At 42.3% G+C, this 21,832-nt stretch overlaps 1 protein-coding gene across 16 annotated transcripts in view; it reads left to right on the top strand.

The window, feature by feature from the left end:
• The window catches only part of TENM4 (teneurin transmembrane protein 4), a 1,656,871-nt gene that overhangs the window by 1,453,152 nt on the left and 181,887 nt on the right, over positions 1-21,832 (top strand). For 15 of the 16 annotated variants that reach the window (XM_065029145.1, XM_065029736.1, XM_065029665.1 and 12 more), the window contains 3 exons: positions 8,292-8,462; positions 13,330-13,544; positions 21,443-21,653. In XM_065029145.1, the coding sequence (XP_064885217.1) occupies positions 8,292-8,462; positions 13,330-13,544; positions 21,443-21,653 (597 nt within the window). The remainder of the gene's footprint in view (positions 1-8,291; positions 8,463-13,329; positions 13,545-21,442; positions 21,654-21,832) is intronic. The other variant, XM_065029525.1, reaches the window with a different exon arrangement.

Genomic DNA, 21,832 nt, shown 5'->3' with positions numbered 1-21,832 from the left:
GTCTCCTCTTGTCCAGCTCCAGAGCCCCAGCTCCCTCAGCCTTTCCTCACACAGGAGATGCTCCACTCCCTTCAGCATCTTTGTTGCCCTGCGCTGGACTCTCTCCAGCAGTTCCCTGTCCTGCTGGAACTGAGGGGCCACAACTGGACACAATATTCCAGGTGTGGTCTCCCCAGGGCAGAGCAGAGGGGCAGGAGAACCTCTCTGACCTACTGACCACCCCCTTCTAACCCACCCCAGGTACCATTGGCCTTCCTGGCCACAAGGGCCCAGTGCTGACTCATGGTCATCCTGCTGTCCCCCCCAGGACCCCCAGGTCCCTTTCCCCTACACTGCTCTCCAACAGGTCATTCCCCAATTTATACTGGAACCTGGGGTTGTTCCTGCCCAGATTCAAGACTCTACACTTGCCCTTGTTATATTTCTTTCAATTTTTCCCCACCCAACTCTCCAGCCTGTCCAGGTCTCTGATGGCAGCACAGCCTCTGGCGTGTCAGCCACTCCTCCCAGCTTGGTGTCACCAGCAAACTTGCTGACAGTCACTCTATTCCCTCATCCAAATCATTGATGAATATATTGAATAATACCGGCCCCAGCACTGACCCCTGAGGCACTGCACTAGATCCAGGCCTCAACTGGACTCTGCTCCATTGACCACGACTCTCTGGATTTTTCCCTTCAGCCAGTTCACAGTCCCTCCTTGTGCCTTTATTTCTATAAACTATTGTCTTGTGTCAAATCAAGAGGCCAGGAAGCAGAGCCATGGGACTTCCCAGCCACAAGCTGTGAGTCTTCACTTAAACAATGTGTAATCAAACTGCCTTTTGGGCACCGTTCCTTTGTGACCTCTGAATTTTACATTTCTAACTGAACAGCAGCCCTGATCCATCTCAGTTGTGGAGAGCACAGTATGCATTCGTTCAAGCAGAGTATCATTTCAGAAGTCAGGTTTTTATTCCTCAGGGAAGAGCTTAAAGCCATGGAAGGAGAGTATTTACTCACAGGAAATAATTTTAAATGCTAGAAACATGGAGTGCTGTGTCATTTTCAGTCACAAGGTAACTGTCAAATTCCACATAAGAACTGGCCTTGCAGGAATCCCTCTCTTCTTCCCCACAGCCTCTGGCTCAGTGACCTGGGTTGCGCATGTGTAAATGGTGTGAATTCCTGATGCTGTGAACTATTGGGATTTTTAGTCATAGAATCTTAGAATTGTAGAATTGCAGAATCACAGAATAGTTTGGTTTGGAAGGGACCTTCCAAGCTCATCCAGTGCCACCCCTGCCATGAGCAGGGACATCTTCACCAGCTCAGGTTGCTCAGAGCCCCGTCCAGCCTGGCCTGGGATGTCTCCAGGGATGGTTCATCCACCACCTCTCTGGCCAACATGGGACAGGATCTCACCACCCTCAGTATAGTCAGGATCCTCAGTTTCAATTCCAGACTTGAGAACCTGCTAGTTACCCAGGTATTAAATTACTCCAACACTCCAAATGTCCCGTGCTCTTAGATGAACAGCAGCTTGGATCGGTCTGGTCCAGGACTTGATCTTACAAACAAGGGGAGTGCGTACAATATGCTGCATCCAGACTCCCTGCTTTTACCCCATTATGAAACCCATAGGGCTTCAATCCTTGGCTCTTGCTGTGTTGGTCCACACTGGGATACAAGAGCCATGTCCAGCACTGAAATGGAACAGCGGTGTGAAAGAAAAACTAACTGATTTATTTACTTTATTTTTTTAAATGTTTGTTTTACTGTTTCTATTCTCCTTAATCTTGCTTGCCTCTTCCTTGATTTATTGAAGATTGACAAACCAGTGATTATTTCATTCTGAAAGGCTCCTTTTCATAACATTGAATGTCACAAAAATATGATTAATTCTGCGACAGTCAATTCTCACACTTCTACAGAAATCACATAATTTCAGTGTAGAGAGAGACAGTTACCCAGATAATTACAGTCAAGTTTATTCCGGAGACAGGAGTGAAAGCAATACATTTTCTTCAGTCAAAATTAGCCCTGAGTAATTCAGTGGTGGAATTCAGCTCTTTTTAAATTAGGAGAAAGAGCAAACCTCAGGTCTCATTTTAGAGAATGTGTTATTACAAGGCTGACTGTTGAACCTGAGGGTTAAAGAGAAACATGTAACCACCACATATCTTATGCTTGATTCCACTGAAAGAGGGGAGAGCAAAGCAACAAGCTGTGTAAATGTCTTCTCAACCACTGCCTGAGCTCCAACTGGTTTTCCTATTCCAAGTCTCTTTTGCTTTTTTCCTTCGCTTTGCTTCGCTTTTTCCTGATCTTCTTTTGCTCATTTTCTCTCATTCTGAATTCTCCTTACATGCCTCCCCTTTCTTTCTCATTTTTATTCTTGTTCTTTATGGCATCGGTGTGTCTCAGCTGTTCCTTCCCACACTGTTTTTTCCCATTTTCTCCTTTGCCCCATGCTGCACTGGGGGGCTCTGGAAAACCAGTGTCCTACCAGGAATGGTCCTTTGGCTTGTGTTGGCTTTGGCTTTGTGGGGAGGTGCCTGTAGAAACCAATGGAGCCAAATTCTTCTCCAGATCAGCCCCAGTGTTCGTACAGCTGAGATGAGGTTGGAGCGGCTCTGGAAGGCCGCTTGTATTATTTATGAAAAATATACTGACATCCTTTGATAAATATGGATTCAAAATATGGACCATCCTTAGTGCGAAGAGACTGACTAGCTTTATCAAATGAGAAGCCCAAAAGACTTTCTGTCTTGCCAATGTGCCGTTTACTCTCCGGCCTTGCTGTAAATCCAGGCTCACTCTCATGGTGGTGATGATTAACTTGTTGTTTTTGTTGAGTGTCCATTTTGAGAGACTCTTTATTCATTGTTTGGGTCAAGATCAGTTGTTAACTTTAAACCAGTTGTTATTTTACTCATTCCTTGGCTTCTCCAGGAGCTTCTCCTGGGGGAGGAAACATCCAGGACAGCAGCAGAACCTGCAGGACGTGGTTCTGACAGGACAGGCAGAAGGCGACACTGAATTTCTGTGCGAACACATTTAGCAAATGCTATTGAAGCAGCTGGTGGCTTCACCCGTAGCCTTAATCTCAAACACCATAATTGATTGGTTTGGTTGTTTATTACACTTAGCTTGCTGCTTTGCGCAAAGCAACAAGCTCATAAAGGGCCAGCAGCATGGTTTTCAGTGTTTTGCTGACCGGTGTGGTTTCTGGGTCTCGGATGCTTCAGTAAGCACGTCTCATCTTTTCTTCTCCCCATGATCTATCACAGTCATCTGCCTCTCCCTGCGAACTCCTTCGCTCCATCAACCTGTCCCAAGAGATGTCCATTCTGTTGACCATGTGAATTATTCTCTTTGTTTATCCTTTTTCATTCTAAATGCTGTACCGCTTTCTTTCTTCTCCACTCCGCTGAGTAAGTTGGTTTGACTTCAGCGTTTTGTTGTGTCATAAGCAAGTGACAATAACACAAAGATACCCCAAACCCAGGGTCTCTTCACAACAAACTTGGAAACGATGTTCCCCTTTATTTGGCTTAAAAGCACCTCCACAAATGGCTCTGCAGTAGGAATAATGTGTTACAGAAAGAGGTAATGTGTTAAAACCCAAAGAGTCATCATCCTGAACACTCAGTTCTACACATATGAACTTTGATTTATTCGAATTTAGCCGATGCTAAACTGTTTTTAAGTTTGCTTTTCTAAAGTGAATCTGATTCCAGCAGATTAACAGTGGAAATACCAAACTCAGCAAAGTGATCAAACCCTGAAAGGGCTGGAGTTTGGCTTCCTCTTTCTCCTGGCCACCAAGGTGGCCAGAGGTGACTTAGGACCAAGCGTAAGATGGTTTATTCTGCCACAGAAAATCCTATTACCCGCTCAACAAGTTTCAGGGCACTTTTTGCTCGTGCTTAACTCCAGTGTAAAGGTTGTGCAAGGCAAAGATTGGACGTCAAAACATGAACATAATGGGCTGGAAGCCCCAGATACCTTTATATCGTTGAAGTTGTTGGTGCTGAAACAACTCCAAGAGGACACATGCAGGGTTTCCATTCTGAGAGAAGGAGACTAGAGTTTTATTAGCCATGGGAAATAAAACCAAAGCTTCTACAAAGTGCATGTCATGAGGCTTCCTAGGCACTGAAAACCACATGGTATTTTACAAAAGGGTACACTTTAATGATTGTTAATTGGAGTCTGCTCTTTTAATACATGGGGAGCCTTCAATATCTGAATATCTACTGAGTGTCATGTTGTGGAGGGGGAAGAACATAGGGGCTGTTGGGAGGGCATTTGCTCTTTGTGAGCCACATCTACCTGAGCAGAGGAAAAAAACAAGGGAAAATGTCAACAGTGGGTTCAACTGACCTGGAGACTGAGAACATCAGGAATCAAACTATTTTTATGGCTTCGCTTTACTTTTAGGAACATTAACACTTCAAAGGATGTGATTGTGCCTCTCATCCATGGTTCCAGGGTTTTTCCCTGGTTGTGGTCTTTTCTTGTTTTTCTCCACAAGACCTTTGTATCAGTTTAGCACAGAATGAGGCTGATTTGCATCTCTCCTAAAACCTTCAAACAACAGTGTGCATCAACAGTTTTACACGCCCCACAGAGATTTAGAGACCCAAAGCATCCACTGCTGTTACTACTTGGCTTTTTAGCATGACTATGTTAGGGGGAGCAAGCTGAAGACTTGATATTCCACCAACTTGCCAATCGGGCACTCTTAGTATTTGTAAGACAACAAAGATAAACACTTAACTGGGTGATTTCCTAATAACATACCTGTTACCAGAGTGTGTTTCCAAAGCCAATCAGACTCTTTGTTTTGATTTCAGGAAGGCTTTTGTGGTTATTAAATACCTGCAGCAGAAATTGCATGATGACTCTTTGCCCTATGGCTTTTATTTTCTGTTTGGAAACATCAAATCAGAAACCCTGGATGGAGCACTAGCTTCAGGCTTTTGCACTCTGTTTTCTGAAGTCTTTGAAAGCCGCTTAGCAATCTAAGTGCTTTTTAAATAATTCTCTGTTTCTTGGATTTTTGCACTTTGGTATGCATGGTGTACATGCATCTCATTCTCATGGGTCATTATTAGAGACCTTCTTACATCCTTTCAGTACTTAAAGGGGCTTAGAAGAAAGATGGAGAGGAACTTTTAACCAAGGCCTGTGTTGACAGGACAAGGGATAACGGTTTTAAACTGAAAGAGGGGAGATTCAGGTTAGATATAAGGAAGAAATTCTTCCCCATGAGGGTGGTGAGGCTCTGGAACAGCCTGCCCAGAGAAACTGTGGGTGACCCATCCCTGGGAGTGTTCAAGACCATGTTGGATGGTGCTTTGAGCAAGCCGGTCTAGTGGAAGATGTCCCAGTCCATGGTAGAGGGGTTGGACGGATCACATTTAATGGTCCCTTCCAACCCAAACACTTCTACGATTCTCTGATTCTATGATCTTTGTGATTATGGGATCATTGTACACAAGAAGCTTTTTATTTAGACAAGATCTATTAACCAAAGACAAATGTTAACATATTAATGCAGGCCTTTCATCTCTGTGTGGTAACACAGGCAATATCTATGTTACAGATAGTTCTGCCATATTTTCTTTGTTGGGACTTTGCAAGACTTTGAAACGTTTAGTAATGAATGGTGACAGGGAACAGTCGATTCACTTGTGCAAGGGGAAGGAGAACGTCCGGAAAAGCTGTAGCACTTCCAGGCTACCAGTTCTGTCCTCAGGTGTTTTAAAATACATTTTGCATGCCCAGAAGAAAAGTTCGTAGCCTTCCCGCTACACCCATAACAATGCCAGCTTCTTCACTTTTATTGTCTTGCTGTAAGGATGATTTATAAGCAGTGAATTCCTGCAAAAGAGAGGAGGAAAAACAATGTCCTTTTGGGGAAACAATGGTATGTGTTCCTAAGAGTTTGTGTGGCACTTTTAGACTGTGATATCCAAAGGACAGAGCAAGTCAAATGATCTGGTGAAAACCAAAAACCAAAAACACTGGCTCAGTTCATGCAAGTTCATTGTAATATGAAGATATCTGGTAGGTGGAGTTGGCGTGGAGCATTAGGGCCAGTAGAGGCACAGGGACTGCTTGCTGTCTGAGATTACCCAGAACAGTTGTCATTTTGCTTTCAACTACAAGCATCTCTGTGGTTAAAGGTGGGAACTGAAGCCCCTGAGCTGTGTAAGAGCTCAGTGGCCCCACTCCGGTCCATGGAGAGGTCCAGCTGGGATGGCATTCGCAAGCACAATCCGTACTGAGCTTAGCACAAAAACTGCTGGTCGAGGGGTGTGTGAGGTGCCTGTTAGGGCTTGTGGACCTCTGAGCATAGAGTGAGTGAAGTGAATTAACACACGATCACATTTTAATGGCCAAAGAAGTGAATTGAATCAGTCCTTTAATGTGCTGTAGATCTCTTTTTGCTTTCTGTGAAGTAGAAACAACAGATTCCTACCTGATGAGGCTTGATGAGGTTAATAGCTACGAAGTGCCCAGGTACTCTGACAGCGAGGGCCGTATGAACACAAAGATATCATGCAAACATAGCAATGCCAAGTGCTTGATGCAAATTCCTCGCTCCCAGTCTGATTTCCTTTCTTCCCTTGCACAGTTTCTCTGCCAAAAACATGAACTGCTTTCAGATGATGAAAACACTGGCCACCCTGCCTAAAGTATCCTGGTTGGTAGCGTTATGTTTGGTATGTGTACCTGTATAAAAATGTTTGAGTTTTGAACAGGTCCTCAAGAGACCTTCCTTGCTGTGCGTCTTGGTTGTTTGTGGGTTTTAAGCAAGCATTTTCTTTTTTAATGGTTAAGACTTTATTAACAAACCTGGTCCCTGCTTACACACTAAAAGGACAGTTTTGCTCTTCTTATGTTTTGTGATGTTGTAGTAGTGCAAAGTTATTCATGTTAGTAAATGGTGGATGACCTAATTGAGACTGAAGTGGAAAAATCACTGATTTTACTCAATTGCCTAAATGTGCTGGGTTTGGAGAACTACTCAGATTACTTTTCAGTCCTCTTGAAAAGACTGTTCATGATGCAGAGGTTTAAATAAACTAGCCACTTGTCCCTGACAGTGTTTGCCAAGTTCAGATGTACCTTTGTGAGTAAAATGAGAACTGTAAGCCATGGAAATGCTCTTTCTTTGCTGGTTTTGTTTATGTTAAGTGGCTGTGATGCTAGTGCCATTGTACAGTTCCTTGGAGAAATTCTACTGTAAAATATCAAGGCATTACCTTAAAAAAGAAATGTCATTCCAAGCGTAGCAAATATCGGATCATTTAGCCGTGGAGAGCCTGAAGCTAAACTGGATACTGATTGAATATGAAATGTTTATGTTGGGGACAGAAGAATTGATACGGGAAGGCACATTCTTTTGCTTTCTATTTTCAAGGGGCAAGGACTAGTTGTATAAGCATATGATTTTCCTTACTCCTCATACATGTGTTTGCTTTTGAAGCATTCTGTCTTGTTCCGTAACTTCGCTTGTCTTTATGCAAAGCCTTGAAATAGATTCACGTGTGCACTTTGTGTGGCCCAGAATCCTACAGAGAGCTGTGCCCTGATATCACACAAATCTAAACGGTGCTGCTTGTTTGCAAATCCTGAGGATGCGTCTTTGATCTGAATAGGAGACGCTGAGTTGTACTCAGGAGTGCTCAGTCATAGGCGCTCGCATTTGCGGCGCTGAGCACAAAGGCACGTGTGCAAGATGGATCTTAAATTACCTCAGTTTTTCCTTGGTGTTATTCAGGAAAAAAACTGTCAGCGGTATCTATAAGAGCTTCTGGGTATCATTGGTAGGTAAATTTTTTTTTAAAATAAATAAATAAATATAAAAATAAAAACCTGTATAATACACTATGAATACAGCAAAACATCCAGAGTGCAGTTCCGTAGATTTTATAGGTATGTTGATAAATATTAATCCTTGTATTTCCGTGTTCACCACATTGTCACCCCAGCCTTGGGAGCTTTCTGAAGCACCGTGCCTGGTTATTCTCTGACACAGGCCACGAGTCAGGAGTGGTTCTGCTGCCAGAAGCAGAGTGGATTGGTACAGGTGGCCTAAAATGTGTTTAAATGGGTGGCAAGCCCTAGGGAGCTGGTATGGTAGAGCAGCAGGGTTGTCTGATTATATGAATCCTATTCTTATCCTAAAGCAATGCCCACTAATAAGGCGTTGGAGCGAGGGTTTAGAAAGTCCCCCTGTAGTTCTGCACCTCTCCCAAACAGAAAACGATGACTTTTCTCATTGCTCACCACAGCCATGCACCTGTTTGGCCTAAACTGGCACCTGCAGCCGATGGAAGGGCAGATGTATGAAATCACGGAGGACACAGCCAGCAGTTGGCCAGTGCCAACGGACGTCTCCTTATATCCCTCGGGGGGCACAGGGTTAGAGTTACCTGACAGGAAAGGCAAAGGAGCCAGTGAAGGTACGGTTGGTGTCTGTCCATGTTGTCAGTCTTCTGTCCACCTCTGAACTCCAGCCATCCAATCGCATGTTCCATTACCCTCAATGCTGCCATCATCAGGTGCTTCTTCTAGTCTTTCACATCTAGAACTAATAGTCGTCGGTCTCGTTTCCGTGTGTTTCTAAGTTTCATACCCTTCTGTCATCCACTAATGCAATTAAACTGTGTGCAAGCCTCACCACACATCTAAGGCATTCTCAAGGTGATCCCTCAGCACCATATAGAATCAGAATTATTTGGGTTGGAAGGGACCTTCAGAGCACAGCTAGTCCAACCCCTGCCATGAGCAGGGACATCTTCAAGTAGATCATCGAATCAGAGAATAATTTTGGTTGGAAGAGACCCTTGAGGTCATTGAGTCCAACCATAAAATCATACAGCTCAGGTTGCTCAGAGCCCCGTCCAGCCTGGCCTGGGATGTCTTCAGGGATGGTTCATCCACCACCTCTCTGGCCAACCTGGGAGGGTGTTTCACCACCCTCACTGTAAAAAATTTCTTCCTCATGCCTGCCTTGAATCTCCCCTCTATTAGGGGACAGACTACAGAAGGCCACCATGAAAACCCTGCCTCGAGTGGCTGTTTTCATGGGAAAAAACTATGTCTTGAAAATTAAATGATTCCTGGACCATTGGATCAGGCTTTCTCTACAACAGCACAAAAATGTTGGAGTTTGCCTACTCGTTGTCACCCAGCCCCAAATGCCTTGAGGACCAAAATATCTACTAAGAGCTATTACACTGAGTTTTAGCCCTTCAGAATTGGACACCTCTTTGCAAAAGCAGCCACATAAGAGTCTCCACAAGTTATCAAAACATTGAAAGCTTGCAATTTTAACTGAAACGAGAAGCAACTAATGGGTTGACAATTCAGCAGTGGATTATCCAGCAGCTTGACATCTTACCATGCTTTGGATAGAGGTGGCGCTGCCAAAAGTACCTGTAAGCCCTGCAAAGGAGAGGTGGTTTATCCCTCCCAAGACTTAGCTGAATAAATGAAATACAATTTTTCAGAAAGCTCTTTTGTATATGTGTCATCTTCTTTATAGGAAGTTAACAGATTCCAGTAAAATTGAAGTAATTGGCTGCTTTGGGTAGTTATTTTGGGGAAGGAACTTTTGTGTGTAAGAGATAAGAAGTGTGCTACTGTTCTGGCAGCTCATTGAATTCAAAATTTTCCACAGAGTTCCCTAGACTTTGGCTGAGAGCCTATGTTTACATGTTTAACTTAAATTAATTGTAGTATTTTTTCTCTTTAAGAGCTTATCTGTCTTTATTAGTCCAAATAATGGCCATAATTATGTGTGTTCCTTATAACAGTGCATTTACTAGCAACTGATGGCTGACATCGGGTTGCTACAAGGAAAGATCAGCTAAGCGGATTATTCTCAGCAAACCTTAGTGGTCCAGCAAGCTGCAGATATCCCTGCTGTTGTGTTCAAAAATAGTTCATGACAGATCCCTTTTTTTTCCCCCTCTAACTTGCCATATGTTTCATCTCTAGTTTTGATCTGTCCGTTTCCTCTTAAAAGTCAAAATGAAAACAAATGGATGCATCCGAAGCTGCTGTCCAAATCAAAGACCTCCACTTGATTTCTTTTTCAGCCACGCTTACGGTGACACCCGTAGAAGTTATAAATGCTGCCAAAAAGCTCTGTTAAAAGAGAAATCTGGGAATCCCTCTAGTTATGTCAGCAGGAGACCCCTCAAGTTAATGCTTTGTATAGATCTTAGGGAATCTATAGGCTTTACAGGAGAATATCTTGTCCTGAATAAGGACCACATCAGAACATCCTTATTGCAGAAGTAACACTGTCCAACCTTAACATGCATCTCTCTCACCATGGGGTGACTATGCAACTAATTCTGGACTAGAAGTGTTGCATTTACCTGTGTTTTAAGCCCATTGCTGTTTAGCAAAGCATTTAGTCACGTGCTTGCGTTTAAGCATGTGATTAACTGTGATTGAAGTTAGAGAAATGCAAGTGTATTCTCAAGTGGTTTGGTCAGTCAGGGTACCTTGCTGTCAAATAAACAAGCAGATTTGGCAAGGCCTGAATTGAAATAGTTCATTTTGATATCCAAATAGATTAGGAATAGTTGCTACAGCAACTAAAATGTTCAAGGTAACGTGTGGAAAGAGCAAAGCACTTGACAGCCCAATTAAGAATTCAGACCTGAAGTTCATTTTAAGGAGTCAGATATTCTGATTAAAACCTAATTTGTGATTAGAAGCTGAAATTACTTTCTTATTGTACTTTCTTTATGAAGTATCCAGTCCCTAGAGCCTGATCTTATTGTGAGCTAAAACGGATGAAGCATGGATGGATTTCAGGGACCGAGTTCAGCCTGGAGAAAAGAGCCATTATTTGGACTCCTGTACCAAACGTCAACCGCTGGCACCTCAAACAAACAGCTTCACAGACATACAACTGTCCACGAAGAGGGCACATCAGCTTTGTAATTATCTGTACAAGCAATTATTTCTGTGAAATTGTCTTTTGCAGTCGCAGAAGCTGCTCTCCGCACAGGTGGAGTACGGCCCGGGCTCGTTTTCTCCAGGCTGTCTCTTGCATAGCAACATCTATCACGTTAAATTCTCACCTTCCCTGAGTCACTCCGAGGCACAATCTTTATTAATGAACAATCAGGGTGCATATCAAATACTTTAGGTTTTCATCTACATTTCTAAGAATCTACAAAACATGTCAGTAGTAATCAGAAAAAAACATATCCTTCATTTGAACAAAAACGTGATGTTTTAGCTCTTTCTTTTTTAATAGAATTCTGAATCTTTTCATCTTACAATAACGGAATAAGAAACTTTACATGAAGACATGGGAACTGTTTCCTTTAATCCTGGCAGTGTGAAAAGTAATTTTTAGTATGCCAAATAAATATTAGCAACCCAGTTGATAAAGTAATCCCCTTTGGATTCAAGCTAGTTGATTTTCATTGTACAGTTGTACATTTCCAATTATATGGAAAGAATGTCCATTTAGCTGAGCTGCTTCTGGCTATCTCTATTAATATACACTTTGACTAAAATAGAGAAAAACTCAGCAGATTTTCCCCCTGTATTTATTTGAATTAGATGAACAAAGATAAATGAGGATCTTATAAAATGGCCAGTAGTTTTTTTTATATGAACATGTATACACCTTTGGCTTTCTGTCCCGCTCCAACAGTGTAGTTAAGCAGCTGCTCACTTTAAACCAGGGGTTAGTCTTATTCAAACCAAAAGTTCTGCTAAAAGATTTTCCATAAGTAAAAAAACAAATATTAATTCTCCATTGAACAAAGAAACACCTTCAGAGATTTATTTTGCTAACAGTTAATAGGCACATAATTTCTATATGGATTTTCCGACAGCTAACAATTTACATCTGTTTCTCCTGGAGACTCTAAGTTGGAATGGTATATGGAGAAGTTTAAGGAAATGTTATAATTTATATTATAAAATATTAAAGGGAATGTTATAATTTGAACCAATAAAATGAAAGATGGTTCTACCAATCACGTTTTCAACATAGCAATTAAATTCCAAGACTATTTCACTTGAATTCACGGTGGGTGGCAAAAGATATTTTTGTTTCCCATTTCCCAAATGTAGGTTGTGGAACAAACACACCTCACAATGTGATTACCCTACAAAACATTGTCTGTTCCCGAAAGTTTCCTTCTTGTTTTGTTAGAATTGCTTGATCTGTGAAACACAGAGTAGTGCGAGTGATGGCACAAAGATGACTAATTTATTTGAAGTTCTAAAATTAATAAAATTGTTGGTGACATGATGTTTTCCTTACTAAAGTCAGAATCTTCCAGGTGACACTACTGCAAACTTTTGAACTTGAAGTGTCTTTAAATAAAGGCTGTTTGCTGAGCAGTTGCTTTCTTCATCGGCTTCATGCCCAGCAGGTGAAGCTGTGGCCACTGCCTATAGCAAAGCCCCAAAACGCAACATTCCGAGATTTGCTTTTCCATTCTGCCCCTCATTCCCTGGGCTGCCTTTGGGTCCCCATTGTTTGAAGCAGCCACCAGTTTCGAGGGCTGTGAGTGAGTGAATTCCCAACCTGGCATTTCTCAGGTGTGTTTTCCAGGGATGCCGAACTCCCCGCTGACTCCCTGGGACATTACGGGACGTACCGGTTGCCATCCAGCTGCCCTCCAGCCTGGTGGTCGCTTCAAAAGCTGGACTGAAACCCCATTAAAACATCTAATGTTTCTTAGTACATACTATCCAAGCACAGGGTATGATTTCCTTCGTTTTTCTCACTCCGTTTTTTTTCCTTTAGAATTTTTTTTGGACTGTTGAACAAATTTCAAATACTTGTACAACTGTCAAGAATTAATTTAATAGAGAAACATTTTCCTTTCCCCACTTAGGCATCGTTCATGCCGCTGTTCTCCACGCTACCATTCCATTCTGTGACACATGTCTACCTCACTCTTACTACACTTCTCTTTGCTCGTTTAATGATGACTTCTCCATCCGTGAACTTACATTCATTTGGGATATAATGTCAGATGATTTATTCTTATCTTCAGAATGTAATCACACACTCTTTGATGTTATAATTTAAACAAAAGGCCGTTTTTCTCCAGGTTGCTCTTCCCACGTTCGTGTTTTCAAACAAAACAGTTACTGAAGCCAGGAATAACCCTGCTGGTTTTATTCCCATAATCGTATGGATCGGCTACACAAAGTGCTCTGGAGACCTCAGGACACTAATAGACTGTTTCTCAAGATCAATGTTGCAGATACTGGTATGACTGGATTACTTTTAAGATCTGAGGCTAATCCAAGATTTTTGTTCCTGTGTTTTGGCAGGAAAGCCCAGTAGTTTCTTTCCAGACGACAGTTTTATAGACTCGGGAGAAATTGATGTGGGCAGACGAGCCACACAGAAGATCCCTCCTGGTATCTTTTGGAGATCTCAGGTGTTCATCGACCACCCAGTGCATCTGAAATTCAATGTGTCTTTAGGAAAGGCCGCTCTGGTTGGCATCTACGGCAGAAAAGGCCTCCCGCCATCACATACGCAGGTAATGGGACCTCAATTAAACAATACCTGTCTTCAATTGTATGTTCTTATTCTTTCTTATGATTTCAGCTATTTCTATCAATAATTTGTTGCACCCTTGCAAGATGTTAAAGAGAAAGAGAATCATGTCACAATTATAAGATATTTACATGCACTGGGCTGTGGGCAGCAAAATGCCAGAGGAGGAAAAGGATTTTGTGGGCTGGTGGTCGCTGAGGGTATAAGCTGGTTGCTCGTGGAAATGTGAGGTGCCACCTTCTCCATCCAGTGCCCCTCGCAGCAGCAACCACGCTCAAACTATCACAGAATCACAGAACCACAGAATGTCAGGGATTGGGAGGTCCTTGGAAAGCTCATCCAGTGCAATCCCCCCATGGAGCAGGAACACCCAGATGAGGTTACACAGGAAGGTGTCCAGGCGGGTTGGAATGTCTGCAGAGAAGGAGACTCCACAACCTCCCTGGGCAGCCTGGGCCAGGCTCTGCCACCCTCACTGAGAAGAAGTTTATTGTCATATTTATGTGGAACCTCCTGTGTTCCAGATTGAACCCATTACCCCTTGTCCTATCATTGGTTGTCACCGAGAAGAGCCTGGCTCCATCCTCCTGACACTCACTCTTTATATATCTGTAAACATTAATGAGGTCACCGCTCAGTCTCCTCTTCTCCAAGCTCCAGAGCCCCAGCTCCCTCAGCCTTTCCTCATAAGGGAGATGCTCCACTCCCTTCAGCATCCTTATTGTCCTGTGCTGTGTCCTGTGTTCTGCAGCAGTTCCCTGTCCTTCTGGAACTGAGGGGCCACAACTGGACACAATATTCCAGATGTGGTCTCCCCAGGGCAGAGCAGAGGGGCAGGAGAACCTCTCTGACCTACTGACCACCCCCCTTCTAACCCACCCCAGGTACCATTGGCCTTCCTGGCCACAAGGGCCCAGTGCTGGCTCATGCTCATCCTGCTGTGCCCAGGACCCCCAGGTCCCTTTCCCCTACGCTGCTCTCCAACAGGTCATTCCCCAACTTATACTGGAACCTGGGGTTGTTCCTGCCCAGATCCAAGACTCTACACTTGCCCTTGTTCTATTTCATTAAATTTCTCCCTGCCCAACTCTCCAGCCTGTCCAGGTCTCTGATGGCAGCACAGCCTCTGGCGTGTCAGCCACTCCTCCCAGCTTGGTGTCACCAGCAAACTTGCTGACAGTCACTCTATTCCCTCGTCTAAATCACTGATGAATATATTGAATAATACAGGCCTCAGCACTGACCCCTGAGGCACTGCACTAGATCCAGAAAAACTATATCAGAAAAAACCCTCTCTTAAGCGTTGTCCTCTGTATCTCAGGTCTGTCTCCCTCTTCCAGCCTCTGCCTTTCCCCTCTCATGGTGAGAGCAGCAAGACCTCAGTCTCTCAGCCCCATGGGAGCAAGATTCACTGTCACCTTCTGTGCTGTAAAAACCTTGTGCCAACGCTTCACATTTTGCATGCTGACTGTCAGATTGGACTGAGATTGGTCATGGCCCAACCAATACAACCAAACAAAATCAAGTTTTTACATAAAGCTTACTTAAGCAGAAATCAAGATATAGTTTTCATTCCGTAGGACTAAAATGAAAACAGTTGCTTTTCTTGAGACACCTTGGCAAAAGCTGTGGCAAGAAATCACTTTCTGGGACAATCTCTGGAGAACCATCCCCTTAAATAAGGATTTTATACATTATTTTCTCTACTTTCCACTTCATTTTCTAAGCTGCTTTCAACCAGATTGATTAATATATCCAGACATAACTCTCATTGGCAATGTAAACATCTTACTCCCACTAGTTATCAAAGTATTACCAGGATTATATTAATGTTGTACATTACCCACGCCCTCCATTATTAGCTGAAAAGCTGAACAACCAACACAGCTATTTGGGATTTATAGAAACACCCTGCCTTTGTTTTCTTTTCAAGCAAGCAAATATATTTATTACAATCTTTCCGGGTAATATGGTATTTTCTACATATTAACACACCTGCAACCTATTTATCTCGAAGAGGTGTCATAAATCTACGCTTTCTCTGCCTACTTTTCTACAGAATTAAAATACTTCAATAGGATCAGCAGGTCATAAATTCAGTGACACAGTAGTGCTGTTATTGCCCATTTTTAATCAGTCTCTTTTTATGGGGAAATTCAGAAGTTTAAAACTTCAAACTCCTATTTTATTTAAATAAAAAACTCAAGTCATGGTCACATAATACTAACTGTAGATCGGAATTCTGTATAAACTCCGATTTTACTTGTTTGTTTTCATTATTAATTTCCGTTATGGAACAGGAGTTACTACATGAATAGTTTCAATTGCTGTGGCAGGATGCAAAGCCCCCTCTCTCCCCCTCCCTCCTTCATCATGGATGGAGTAGACCCATCTCCCTCTCTCTCTGCTGTTTGAGGCCAACAGCTCCTTTTGTTTGGCCCCAGAGCCCCCTGGCCAGGGCCATTAGGAGAAGGGAGCACAGAGGCGCCAGTGAGCCGCTGGGCGCCCACGGCCAGTGTGGGGGATGTTTGGAGGCTTCAGGGGCACCCACAGACAGTGTGGGGGTGCAGAGAAGCTTCTGGAATGCCTACAGTCAGATCTGATCAGCCTATAAAAAACGGGACTCTCGTCGAGACTCTGCCCATTGTCGCGGGTCTCTCGGAGCACGAGCAAGATGCTGCCGCCAATAGTCCCCCTCCCCGGGATGGGGACTCCGCTTGCCTTGCCACCACGGCTGTGAGTAAAACTTCTCGCAGGATTGAGAGTGTATTTATACTTTCCGTGCACATATGCACGCGTACTTTCCATGCTTAATACAAGCATGTGTAAAATTAATCCTCGCAGGATTGTGAGTGTATTATAAATTTACCCTCGCAGAATCGTGAGTGTACACTTTCCGTACTCACTACGAGTACGTGTATCCCATTAAAATAATCCCGCACCGTGTTCAGGCAAGTGTGGACTCTTCCCGGACTCAGGGGTGGCTCTGGCGTTGTTTTGGTGATGCCACGTGCATGCACACTGTGGACCGCCTGAATTATTAGTTGCTGCCCCTAAATAATTTTCCTCAACTGATATATGAACCTGTATTCAAGTCACTTTTGGAGTGCTAAAACCCTGTTTCTCACCGGTTTAATAAAAGTTGTTTTGCACCCTGTTGTCCCTTAAACTAACCTTGGGGTGCCTCCGTGACAATTGCTTAAAGAATAAATATAGAATTTAACACCTAAACCTCAAGCCTATTGAACTTAAAGCAAAATCTTTCAATGTAGCAGGCCACTACACCCAACCATAATAATCTTTTAAGTAATTAAGAAGCCCACACTGGCTTCACCATTGCTGCTGTTTTTTCTTTAACGTCATTTTTCCTGGGATATTCAAAGTGACTTGTCAGTGTCAGGACCTTTCCCATTTAAAACAATGTGGTTTTGTGTCAGTTGAAGCCTCAGCTGAGAATGAGGCATTAAATGTGGGATGTGGCATGTGTTTGTCATTATTACATACTGGAGGAGGTGACACACTTGCTCAGAGTCCTTTTAAATGCTGGTTTTTGTCTTGCCACTAATTGAGAGCTAACAAATATATATTAAAAAACATCGTCGTCTGAACCAAAACATCACCAAAAATGACGAGAGTTACTTTTTTATTAAAACAATAAAAACATGGTACACTAACAGAAACAGATCCTAAAGCCTACCCTATTCTGAAAAAATAATGAAACTGCAGATATTGAAATAATATTTATATATTATTTGTTAATATTCAATTTAGTTTGGAAATGATCCATTTTCCTAGATTTATTATTTTATAAAAACGCTGTCAATTAAAACATTGTTCTCCTTTGATATATTTTTATATGATGTTTAATCCGTAGCATTTAGTCTCACCATAGTTTGTCTCAGGAGTCATGAAATAGGTAACCTGTTTTCTGTGTTGAAATGTCAAACTTGCTTCTCACAGTTAATATAACATATATATATATATACAAATCTTTTATTTTGCATAATCCAGAGTGTCTGCTGCATAACATAAATCTACCCAATGAGGTTTATATGTCCAAATTTTATAAGGATTTTCATAAATGAGGCTTTGGTACAATGTTTGTTTAGAGTAGTGATACAGTCTCACCCAGAAGGACTTAAAACAGGATCAATTATTTTTCCCCAGCCTATCTAGTTGTTGGCAGGAGTAAAATTCTAGCTGACACTCAGGTTTTCTTCTCTGTTAGATAATTAGATATTTATTCTGTATAGATAAAGCACCTTCTGTAGTACGGCCCTTAATGTAGTCTATTATCTTTTGGGATCTTTGCACTGATCCCAAAGCTGTCAACCCTTAGTGGATATTCTCAAATCTGGTAAAATGCAAAAAGTCATTTTTATCCATCCTAGAAGAACAAACTACTCCAGATTCTTTTTGTGAAACTTTGTCTGCCTGTGGTGATTGGCCTTATAGTCGAGGCTGCCAACAACCATGGACACTAATAAGTAAGAAGAAAGTGTAAGCTCCACATTTCTTTAGTGGCAGAAACAGAGCCTGCAGGAGCGTAAAATAGTTCGCTGTTAGCTAAAGGTATTTCTTTTCATTCATCTCAATGAATCACAATAAAAGTTACAGAGTTTTACTATGGTCTATTAGATTTTATCTTCCTAGATCAAATCATTTTTTTAAACTCTTTTTAACCTAGGCCAAATTTTGTTAAATCATAAATTTCAGGGATTGGCCATCACAGCTTGTGGGAGGTATTTTTCCATTTGTACAATTTCAGTTAATTAACATGGTATTTTATCTACCGTTTCCTTGCTTGCAATAAATTTAACTGCATATTAAAAATCTCTGAATGTATCAGATTGCAATAAAGCGCAGTCCGTTTGTGGTTCAGTTAATATTTACAAATAGTAACTAGTAATTTTGCAAAGTCATCAACATCCACAGCAGCATCTTGCAAACATTTATAAAAAATAAACTTTCACTTTTGGCAGGAAAGCCCAAATAAGCCCAACCCAGATTGGACCATAAAAACAGGAGATGAGCATAGCTGGGTGCCTTGAAGTTGTTTTCATGTCACTAAGCTTTAATATGTAGTACGGAGCAAGAAATCATAGAATCATCTTGATTGCTCAAGAACATCAAGTCCAAACATTAACCCAGCTCTGGTACTAAACCATGTCCCTAAGAACCTCATCTCTGTGTCTGTCCAACCCTCCAGGGATGGTGACTCCACCACTGCCATGGGCAGCCTGTTCCAATGCCCAACAGCCCTTTCTGTGCATAATTTTTTCCCCAGATCCAACCTCAACCTCCCCTGGTGCAACTTGAGGCTGTTTCCTCTGGTTCTGGCTCTTGTTCCTGGGGAGCAGAGCCCGACCCCCCTGGCTCCAAGCTCCTTTCAGGCAGTTCAGAGATCAGAAGGTCTCCCCTCAGCTCCTGTTCTCCAGCTGAACCCCCCAGGTCCCTCAGCCGCTCCCATCACACTTGTGCTCCAGCCCCTCACCAGCTCCGTTCCCTTCTCTCAACTCGCTCCAGCACCTCAAGCCCTTTCTTGGTGTGAGGGACCCAAAACTGCCCCCAGGATTCGAGGTTTGGCCTCCCCAGTGCCCAGCACAGGGACGGTCACTGCCCTGGGCCTGTTGGCCACACCAGTGCTGATGCATGTCAGGATGCTGGTGGCCTTACGGATGTCCTTAGGGCACAATCCACAGGACATTTCTTAGATATCAACTTTAGGATGAGGCAGATTGCATTCTAGAACTGTCTGTGTCTTTAATTGCAATCCAGTGATTCTAGAAAACTAATTCAAACTGAGATGGACTTTACCAGTGGTGTCTACACTTACCTGTGCCTTTCCAGGATGTACTCAATCTGTCCCATCATGCTCCAAAACAGAAATGGAAATGGTTTGAACTTCTTCTTTAGACCTGGCCAATGTGTTCCTTGGTCAGACTCAACCCCTTTGAGACATTCCCAGCAACCAAACAACCCTGTGACATCCTCTGTCCTTCTCAGCTGTCAGTCATGGCCGCACTGAGAGCCCATGGGGAGCCAGCCTGGACAAGAGCTCGTCCTCAGAGGGTCTGCAGATACCTGGCTCACACACTGTCATTCAAACCAACCTCTCACTAGTACCATCATTAACTGAAAATCACTAAATCATCGTATCTTTTCAGAACAGAAACTTGTATTTTTTACTTCTATATTTTTAGAGTTTATATGACATTTTTTTATTTTATGTTTTTGCTCTATGTATTTTTATAATTTGTACTTACATTGCATTTTTTTTAAAATGTGTTTTGTCTTTGACAAAGCTAAAGCCCTCAGACACACGGTGTGAACTGTGGGGTTGTCCTGTGCAGGGACAGGAGTTGGACTCGATGATCCTTGTGGGTCCCTTCCAACTCAGGACATTCTATGATTCTATGGACTTGGATAGATGCCCAAACGAATGACCTTTGCAGGTGTGCCAGCTTTTACATTCTCAAAAGACTCTTCAGCACCAAGTTGGGGAAATATCTATACTTAAATATGGAAAAAAATCAAGGTTTAAAGCTTATTTCATGTAAATAGATAATTACAAATACAGTAATTAAAATACTCATTTCATGTGCAAGCTACGTCATATATAGCTTATTTCTCAAAACGTTGTTGGGAATAAACACTTTCGATTTTTTTTAACTTAGCAATGACTGCAGAGGAAAAGAACTTGTCATCAGGTCCTTATCTTGGTTGACTTTGAAGACCGTACCAGACAATAATATAAAAGAAGTTTGTTACAGTAAAGTCAAAAGGGATAAGAAGCCTAAATATTGTTGCCACACTCAGCCAACACTCAGCAACCATTCAGTGCATCAGCATTTATGGGTACAAAAATAAGTGTTGTTGCTATTTCTGCCTGTTTTCCTCCTTCCTGCCAAAAACTACGAGCTTATTTGACCAACTGGATTAGAGAAGCAAAACCAAATGAGTCAGGGAATGGAAAATCTGGGCAGTGCCCCAGCTGCTGGATTCTGCTCCCAAGGTGTCCAGTTCACTTAAACACACAATAAAAGTCAGATTAGATAAGGTTCACTTAACATTTGTGATGTCTGCTTTGCTTTATCTGGCTCTTCCCATTAATATATTACCAGACAAAATACAATTATCGTAGAAAGTCAGTGTAAAGTTATTTAAAGAGGGAACCATAGGCAGTTGCAATACTAGTAGCAAAATCAAAGCAATTGTTGAGCAGAAGTTACCCTGGCAATAAATAAATATGTCCTTTTGAGGAAAACTTCCAAAAGCACCCTCCTAAATAGGACTTTTATAAATTGCTTAATTTCTTTTTGAACTTTATCTTCTCTGATCTTTTAACCACTTTTTGCTATTGCTTTCAGATAAAATCCTTGCTGGCTAAGCAAAATACTTCTGCAAAACCTCTACCAGAATTTACTTACAGATGCCTCTTATCTTTTCCTTGGTGACCTGTAGCAGCTCTGGCAAACAACCCAGTTAGGCTAGATATGTTTTTCTCTCTATTTTCCTTATTAGCCAAGACACAAAGAAGCTAACAACTCAGCTTCTTATCATCATGCTTATGGTGCAATTTAGTCATGGTCCCTGGACCTACCTCATGTTTTTCTCATTTCTGCAGAATGAGAACACATCAGCAGGGTCAATATGCCCCAAGTCGCGTTCTAAATAAAGATGATTTCTTGATTCATGTAATTACAGAGAAATACATTCATATCCTAGCTATTTCCAAAATGATTGCTTGCAGGTGGTCCAGGAACGTACTTGAATTACCAGAGAAAATCCTGTTTATGATGCTTCTTTAGACCCAGAGCAAGAGACTAAGCTCGAGGAAGCCTGAAATACGCACAGACATCACTCTTTTTTGTGTTGCAGTTTGACTTTGTCGAGCTCCTTGATGGAAGACGTCTACTGACGCAGGAGGCGAGAAGCTTAGAAGGACCTCAGCGGCAACACAGAGCTTTCATGCCCTTGTCCAGCCACGAGACGGGCTTCATCCAGTATTTAGATTCAGGAATATGGCATCTGGCCTTCTACAACGATGGCAAGGAGTCGGAAGTGGTTTCTTTTCTTACGACTGCTATTGGTAAGGATTTCCTGGATTATTCCTGAACTCCTAAATATGCCTTGAAGCCAAGTATTAATGCACGTACTCAAATGAGAGAATGTTTGCAAGGGAATGTATATAGCAACGAGCTGAATATTGTTGGGCCCTACATATCTCCTAAGTATTTTGTAAGCCTTTTCAGTAACTATATCCCTAAC

Source organism: Columba livia, chromosome 1 (genome assembly GCF_036013475.1).
Source record: "Columba livia isolate bColLiv1 breed racing homer chromosome 1, bColLiv1.pat.W.v2, whole genome shotgun sequence".
NCBI classification, from domain to species: domain Eukaryota; kingdom Metazoa; phylum Chordata; class Aves; order Columbiformes; family Columbidae; genus Columba; species Columba livia.
This window is presented reverse-complemented; position numbering and strand designations above follow the sequence as displayed.